Here is an 8990-nt window from a genome sequence, read left to right on the forward strand (position 1 = left end):
ATGAAGATGTTAGAAAATTATTTTAGGGGTGGCAGGTGGAATTGTCACGGAAAAACCATGGATCCTGAACCGGTTATGAGAACCGCCCGGTCCATAAATAAAACTCGCGAATTGTTTTTTTCTGACATTTTCCCCCCGAAAAATATCAAACTCAAATTTGCTTGTTCACACTTGTTGTCACCGCTTCTGCCCGTGAGAACCCTCCGGTACCGCCGTTCACGCTCTTTGTTTCGCATTCGCCGCCTTTCAGTTTCTCTGTTTCCGCACATCATTTCAGGTTTAATCACTGATTCTTCTACTTCCGTTTTTCATTTGTTATCTTCATTTTTGGATAAGTTGCTTTGAATAATTTTATTTGTTAGTTCAACATCTGGTCCAATTTTCAAAACATTGCTTCTAATAAATTCAAATTCTCAAATAACAATCCATTTTTCAGAATACCTTAGTCTTTGAATTGCGGTAAAACAAATTCTGAACCTTTCTGCCAAGCAATGGATCCAAATCTACAACGGGAATGGTCCTTCAATGACTTCGAGATCGGAAAGCCACTCGGGAAAGGGAAGTTCGGCCGAGTCTACGTCGCCAGAGAAGTCAAGGTACCCGATTTCTCCCTTGTTCTTATTTTCTTCAAGTACGAGAAAAATTCAATTGTTCAGAGGGATTCAATACATTTTTGTACTAATTTTGAGCCTTTTTTTTTTCAGACTAAATTTGTGGTTGCATTGAAGGTTATATATAAGGAGCAACTTGAAAAATATAAACTTCACCATCAATTGAGGAGAGAAGTGGAGATACAGATAAGTCTTAAACATCCGAACATCTTGCGTCTCTATGGTTGGTTTCATGATTCCGAGCGTGTTGTGTTGATTCTTGAATATGCTTATAATGGTGAGCTATACAAGGAGCTTAGCAAAAGACATCATTTCTCCGAGAAGGAAGCTGCAACGGTAATCCTTTATTAACTTGATCAGTGTATGGGTATTTTGAAGAATTACCATAATGAGGCTGGTTTTTGAACTTGGTTTTAACTAGAGTCGTGAAATGAAATGAGAATATGAAGTTTGTCTTTCCTTCTTAACCTTTTCTTTGTTACTGGATCGTCTCGTGCTATTCATTGCTTATTCCTTAGATGTGTCTAAGTTATGGAAAAGGATCAATATAATGTTAGATGTGTCCGATACCAATATGCTTCTGAGTTCTGATACATTTTTACATGTACCCAAAAAGCATTCAATAACTGTTTTTTTATTCTTTTTAACTATATTTTCCCCAATACTTCTCATATCTGGATATGATACATCTTTGATACACAAGCATACTGATATGAATGGGTGAGAGATATGTAATTATGCTTGTAAGATATGTGTTAATTTTAGCAATGAAGCTAATTATACATGCAGTGAAATATGGACTACAGAAAAAGTTAGTGAAAATTGGATTTGAAACTATGATTTTAATAATGTATAAGTAGGGATTTTTATATTCTATGATTGAGGTATTTGGGTTTTTTACAAAGACTGTATAAGTAGGGATATTTATATTCTATGATTTTAATTGTACTTCCTTTTGAAGCAATTCTTACTTTTGTATTGATTCTTACTTTTTGTTCATTTCAAATTTGAAAATTTCAGTACATTTTAAGCCTGACAGAGGCATTGGCATATTGTCATGAGAAGCATGTTATTCATAGGGATATCAAGCCTGAAAATTTGTTGCTCGACCACGAGGTATTTTTTTATTACTTTACCTATTTTTGTTGCCCTTTTTTCAATGCTGAGAATTTTGTTCAATGTTAATATGGCAGCACAGTTTGAAGAATTCAGTTACCTTCATAATATTAAATATCAAACATTTCATTTCAATCCTTTTTGATAATCTTTACTGTGGATATATAACAAAAACAGTTGGGAATTAGTTTTAGTCAGGGGAAGTTGTTGTAGCAACTAGTTTGATTGATAATGGTTTTGTTACAGGGTCGTCTTAAGATTGCAGACTTTGGTTGGTCTGTGCAATCTAAAATGAAAAGACAAACCATGTGTGGGACATTGGATTATTTAGCTCCTGAAATGGTTGAAAACAAAGGTCATGATTATGCTGTTGATAACTGGACTCTGGGTATCCTTTGCTATGAGTTCCTTTATGGTGCTCCTCCATTTGAGGCTGAGAGTCAAATTGATACCTTCCAAAGGTATCCAAGGGCTTGGAACTTTTACATATATTTGTGCAGGTTTTTTAAGTTTTCGCTTTGAGTTCCTTTATGTGTGTGATAATAAATTTAAATTTGTGCAGGATAAAAAATGTTGATTTGATCTTTCCTCCTAGCCCTATTGTTTCTTCAGATGCCAAAAACCTTATAAAACGGGTATAGTGGTTGTCTTATATGATACCTATCTGCGTTATCATATCTGTGATTAGGTTGTTCTTACTGCTAACTGTAAATTCATGCAGCTCCTGGTAAAAGATTCCTCAAGAAGGCTCTCACTCCAGAAGATAATGGAGCATCCTTGGATAATCAAGAATGCAAATTGTATCGGTGACTGCACGTAGTATCAAGTTTAGTCACTCGTGTATAAATATTGTTTCGAAGGATTAAGTTGGGTTCTGCATCTAGAATTGTAATAATACGATGTAAGCAAATTTATGTGTTTTCAGAATTCAAATCATGATTGAAAAGCTAGAGACCTGATGAGCAACCGAGGCCTAGTTTCCTGTCACACATTTTTACAAACAAATTCATTGACATTTTGAATAATGGAACCCAAAAATAGCATGAATGCAATAACTTGGATGATCATTTGTCTAAGGGGTAATCTACAACTCGTCTAAGGGAGAACTTGGGCAATATATTTTGACTTCATACGATAATATGAATTTTTTTTACTCGACCCTATAAAACTCTAAGCTTGTCAAGGTTGGCTCATCTAGGACCAAATAACCTTTGACAATTTCTCATTACATCCTTACATAGTGGGATGCACATCTGAAAATTTCAAAATATTCTTGGTTTATTCGGAGATATATTTTCGAATGCATCAAATATTATTTTTTGTCTAAATTTAGTTCGGAGATGCATCTCCGAATAAATCCAAGGTTAATTCGCATACATCTTCGAAGCACCTTTCGTCCTTAGTAAATCAAGCAAGCACCATATTTCTTAAGAAAATAGTTCGGAGATGTATTTGCGAACTATGTGTGGAGTAAATTCGGAAATACATATATGAAATATTGTCTGCATGTTTTTTGTCTAGAAATAGTACACTGAGATTGTATTTTTTTAATGTCTTTCAAAAGATGAGGCATGGTGAGAAAAATGGTTCTATTGGTTCTAGTGACTAGTGCTTATTTGTTAATCACTTTATTTTGGCTAATTTGAAAATATGTGATGTCTGAGGAAGCTTGCACAAAACCATGTCAAATGATAACTTTTTATATGAATTTAGACTACCGAAGGACCTATGGTTTGGGAGAACCGGAATTTGAATCCTTGATAGAACAATTCTTGGTTAAATGTTACTTAATTTCTAACTAAATTTTGGTTAAATATTTCTTAAGTTTATGGAAATGAGATTGTTTTCGGCTGCATAACTTGATTCTCAATGTTGTGATACACATTATGTAAAGACGGCTTTTTTGATACATCCATTTCAGACAGTAGTTGTAAGTTCAAGCTCAGGCTATGAATTCATTCGTACTAAGTTAATTAGTATTGTGTCATAGCTTTAATATTAATACTTGTTTTGTTCATTTATGGTTTCTTTATGATGATTTCGATTTTTAATAATAAAGGAATGGAGGATTAGTGCTCCGTTCCATCAGAGAGTCCGGTGCTATTAAATCCTACATTCTGCGAGTTCTTACCAAACTCCAATATCAATGTAAAACATTCTAACTTTTCTTTCAATATTCTCCTATTCCAAATATTATTAATTTTTCAAGGAATGATATTTTTGCTGGTTTGTTTTTGAAGGCCAATGTCAACAGAAATTCCATTGCTAGAAGTAGTTTTCTGCATATACAAAAGCTAAAGCTTGCACCGGAAAATGTCAAAAAATCGAGAGTATGAAAACCTGATAGCCACTAGAAGATACTACATTAGTCTATTGAATAATAATGTCAATTATAATAAGGTATGTTTTTTTTTTTATCTGTACCTTTTTGACTTAGCTGAACACAAATAACATAATATTGATGATTATATTTAATGTGTTACAATATTTAAAAGGATGTTAAAATAGAGAAAATAAGGGCAGGAGCTTTTATAGTGAAGGTCACATGTGAGAAAGGAGGTGACAAGTTGGTTGCTAGTTTAGAGGCTTTTGAAAAGATGTATGTGAATGTTGAGCAAGCAAGTGTTTCTTGTGAAAAATGGGTTTTCTTTGGAAGGGATTATTGTGGCTGAGTATCAAAATCTTGATGTTAGAGATGTTAATGAAGTGCTTCTAAAAGCTATAGGAAAGGAGAGTGGTGAAAAAGAGTCAGAAGAGCTTGACAATCATAGTAATTTTTGAATTTTATAAGGACGTTAATTTGTTTAACATTTTGTATTAGCTCAACAAGTTTTTACCTATTTTATGTTCTATATATAAATATGTAAAAGTATTCTTGAATGATGACATGAGAATGATAAATATTGTTTTGAAAACTTGAATTCTTGTTGTTGGTTGCAATAAAATATTTTTAAAATATGATGTATGAGTAAAATGAAATTAAATATAATATAATTTATTTATTTATATAGGGTAAAAATTATATTTAAAAAAGGTGTAAATAAGAATATATTTACACCCGATTTTTATTAAAATAGGGTGTAATTAATAATGTATTTACACCCGTTTTTTTATTAAAATAAGGTGTAACTAAGAACATATTTACACCTGATTTTTATTAAAATAGAGTGTAACTAAGAACGTATTTACAGTCAATTTTTATTAAAATATAATGTAATGTAGAACGTATTTACATTCGATTTTTATTAAAAAAGATGTAACATAGAATGTATTTACATCCATTTTTTATTTAAAAAGGGTGTAACATAACATGTATTTACACCTGTTTTTAAATAGGTGTAAATTTGTTTGACATTTCTCACTCGGAGAATATACACACATTAAAATACGGGTGTAAATTTAATAAAAAACGTGTGTAAGTTAATTTTTTTTACTATTGTTACTATCTTATTCGTTCAAGTCGGTTCCTATACATATTTCAACTATAATAGTTCAAATACCTAGCAGTTGATATTGGGTCCGACATTGTTAGTTATATGTGAATGCGGCTGAGTGATTAATTACGTAAAAGTGACTGAATATGTATGATATTATACCCTACACCTATTAAACAATGTGCCATTTATCTTATATGCGCGCATGCTATATAATATAATATCAGCAACTACCATAACAGAAGCTGCATTAGTGGATTCATATTTATACGTATATAATAAAATATCACATTCATATTCAAGCCAATTATCATGTGCCTCTCCACTTACAACAATTTTAACTTTTCTAGATCTTTTTACTCACTCAATATATGTTGAATCCTACATCCCATCAACAGGATCTTAACACGATCCTTGAATATTATACATCATTTCATCAATTATTATGGCAGTAGAACATTTTATTCTCTTACCTAATTGAGTTTGATGTGAGTTTAGTTGGGGTGGGGGTGTTGGAATTGAAATCACCTAATACTTACAACTCAGCATATGAGATTTTTTAATGAAAAAATAGAAATGATATTTTATGTAGAAAAGGAAAATATTAAAATTAGAGATAAAAAGTGAAGAAACAAAGAGATGCGGTCGCGTGGGTTGTGGTGTCTGGAAATCTTGCAGTGGCACCTGGGATTTGCCGGTTGTTCTTTTTTATGTCATTACCATATTCCACATCATTCCCACTTTCTTTCTTTCTTTCTATTTGGGTGGAATATTTATCACTGGTTCTGATTTGGAATCTAACACATGGCCAAAGTTTTGTGTCTTGTAGCTATTTACATGTGTGGTACAAAACATAATATCACCCTATTAAGAATAGGACCAAGTACAATTTTGTCTGTTTTAGGTTTTTAATAAGTTTTCTCCATGAAAGCAATTCTATTTAGTAAAAAAATATATGACCATGTCGATATTTTAAATTTGGTTTATTATATTATGAAAATCTAATTAACCTCTTTTAACTTGTTATAGATTCATCTAACTCTTACATATGAAAACAAATAGACAAAATGAATTTTGAAGATAATAATAATAATAATAATAATAATAATAATAATAATAATAATAATAATAATAATAATAATAATAATAGATAAAATAAAAAGGTTTAATTGTAATTTTGGTTCCTCTATTATCATTTTTTTGAGTTTTGGTTCCCCTATTTTAAAATTCAGAATTTTAGTCCATTTATTTTAGTTTTTTAAGGATTTTGGTTCCTTTGCGAATCCTAAGACAATTTTTAATGAAATGGAACTCACATTGATGACATGTTCAACACAAATCTTAAATAAAATTAGTTTTTTTTAACATTTCACTGCTGAACTGGCACTGACATATCATCAATGTGAGTGTCATTTCATTTAAAATTATCTTCGGATTTGTTGGGGACCAAAATCCTCAAAAAATAAAAATATAGGGACTAAAATTCTGGATTTTAAAATAGAGGGACCAAAACCCAAAAAAATAAATAATAGGAGGACCAAAATTGCAATTAAATCAAATAAAAAATTATAGGGTCTTGCTAACCAGTGCCCTCAGGGAAATGGTTAAGCATTCAAAAAAAATATTTTATAGAAAATTTAATATTTTAATTTTCGAGACATTAAATGCGCAGATTATCGAAATAAATTTGCTATTTTAGAATGCTTAACCATTGCCCTAAGAACACTAGTTAGCATTTCCCAAAATAATATTATTTGTTGGATATACATTAAGTATCTCCTACACTCAGATTAATTTTTTAAATTGTAAAGAGCCATAATAAACGTTAAAATTTTCATTAAATTTTTTTAATAAAATTTAATTTAATCATCCAACAATAATAAAAATAATTCAATCTATTAACCTTAGAGGACAACACTTTGAGAGAGATAGAGAAAGAAAGAGAAAATTGAGAGAAAAGAATAGAAAATTAAATGAGTAAAAAAATTGTAGTATTATTGATCCACATAGAGCTATATATAACAATTATTTTTAGACCAAGTAACTATTTTATACGAATAGAAAATTAAATGAGTAAAAAATTTGGAATAGTATTATTGATCCACATAGAGCTATATATAACAATTAATTTCAGACCAAGTAACTACTTTATACAAAGTTTCTAAAACTAGAAATAACTAACAAACCGAGTTAGTTATGAATCACTAACTACTAACCAAAATCTAAACTACTAAAGACTTGGGGTGTGTTTATTTAAAAAATTAAATTTATAATCCTGAGAATATTGTTCTTTAAAATATTACTACTAAGAATTGTATTGATGTCTATATGTTTGGTAAATAATTGAAGTTTTTTAAAATATTATAAAATATGTTTAATTTTGATTAAAAAAAAATATAAAAGAGATACATTAATTTAGAGTAAGAAGTTATGAGTGGTTACCTCCTATTCTCATGTGAATATAAGATTTCCACTCTTTTAAAAAAAAAATTAAATTCATGTGTAAATCATATTCTCAAAAATAAAAGATACTCAAAGTATAATTTGATAAAACTTGAAACAAATGTGGAAATATGGTTTCCAACCTCAGACATTCCTGAAAATAAAATTTAAATCCATGAAACAAACACACCCTTAAATTAATCTCAACACCCTTTCTTAATTTAAGGTATCAAAATCCATAGCTCAAAGTTCCCTTCTCAACTTCATAAACTGCATTCTTTTGATTGCTATAGGAAACTTATTCTTCTCTAGGACAATACACAACATTGAACTTGCCTTTTTTGGTTTGATCTCTTAAAAAAATGGAATCTTATCTCTATATATTTTCTCTTCTCATGTGTAATGAAATTTTTAGTAAGATTGATGGTTGATTTGTTGTCTATCAATAAATTGATTGGATGTTCAAGCTTGATAATCAAATCAAGCAACAAGGATTAAAGCCAATTTATTTGACAAACTACAACAACACCTATAACATTCTCATCTTCGCAACTAGATAAAACCACCACCTAATAGTTTTTTGGACACCATGACATATGAGCTTATAGAAACTTAAATAAGTATTCAATTGTGCTTTTCCTTTAATCTTATCACCACATCAGTCAACATCAAAGTAACTAATGAGCCCAAGCCTTTTAGGCCCTTTGCAAAATGGAAGCAAGATATCATAATGTAGTGTACCACTAATGTATCTCATGATTATTTTTACAACAATGTAATGTATGTATCTCATGATTATTTTTACAACAATGTAATGTTGTCTAAGAGGATTTCTAACTTCCTCACCAATCCTACTAAAAAGCTTATGTCAAGTTTACTTTTGCATAAGTATCTCAGTGATCCTATCAATTTTATATATATATATATATATATATATATATATATATATATTAGTCGGTGTGATTGCACAATTTAATTCCAACATATTAATTTTTTTTCAATATTTCATTTGCATACTTCTTAATGCAAGATATTTTCATTGAGGTGTCTAAGAATTCCATGCCAAGAAAATAAGCTATCATGCCTATGTCACTCATTAAAAAAAAAGCTTCATCTTAGATTTGAGTCGATCAATTTCTTTGTCATAACTTTCTGTTACCAATAGGTCATCTACATGAAGGCAAATGATCAGTAAATTCTCCTATCATTTGCCTTAAACATAGACTTAACATTTCGAGTTGCATTTTTGAATCTTTGTTCCATGAAGAACTTATCTATCAATTTGTTCTAGACCCTTGGTGTTTGTTTCAGACCATACAAGGCCTTGTTCAAATTCAAAGATCATATTGTGTTAAGGTTCGTGGGCATAACCAATAAAAATCTCTCA

The 8990-nt window shown here is 30.2% G+C and overlaps 1 protein-coding gene and 1 pseudogene across 2 annotated transcripts; both read left to right on the forward strand.

Moving 5' to 3' along the window:
- The first annotated feature begins 42 nt into the window (after positions 1-42).
- Positions 43-2812, forward strand: LOC131651914 (serine/threonine-protein kinase Aurora-3-like). 2 transcript variants are annotated; one of them, XM_058921639.1, is made up of 7 exons: positions 43-277; positions 437-596; positions 729-947; positions 1632-1727; positions 1974-2188; positions 2290-2362; positions 2449-2812. In XM_058921639.1, the coding sequence occupies exons 2-7, from the start codon at positions 492-494 to the stop codon at positions 2545-2547; spliced, it is 807 nt and encodes a 268-aa protein (XP_058777622.1). In that variant the 5' UTR covers positions 43-277; positions 437-491; the 3' UTR covers positions 2548-2812. The 2 variants fall into 2 exon arrangements, with proteins under 2 accessions (XP_058777622.1, XP_058777621.1); XM_058921638.1 differs by having other exon boundaries at positions 46-277; positions 705-947; positions 2449-2806.
- Positions 2813-3310: 498 nt separating this feature from the next.
- LOC131649892 (uncharacterized) lies at positions 3311-4508 on the forward strand (annotated as a pseudogene).
- Positions 4509-8990: the final 4482 nt, after the last annotated feature.

The sequence above is a fragment of the Vicia villosa genome, linkage group LG2, assembly GCF_029867415.1.
Source record: "Vicia villosa cultivar HV-30 ecotype Madison, WI linkage group LG2, Vvil1.0, whole genome shotgun sequence".
Lineage (NCBI taxonomy): Eukaryota > Viridiplantae > Streptophyta > Magnoliopsida > Fabales > Fabaceae > Vicia > Vicia villosa.

Bases quoted from the DNA above. Each gene is read 5' to 3' on its own strand.
- LOC131651914 (XM_058921638.1), top strand. From the start codon at position 492: ATGGATCCAAATCTACAACGGGAATGGTCCTTCAATGACTTCGAGATC. The intron at 1,728-1,973 runs GTATTTTTTTAT...GTTTTGTTACAG, and splicing joins ATTTGTTGCTCGACCACGAG to GGTCGTCTTAAGATTGCAGA. The intron at 2,189-2,289 runs GTATCCAAGGGC...AAATTTGTGCAG, and splicing joins CAAATTGATACCTTCCAAAG to GATAAAAAATGTTGATTTGA.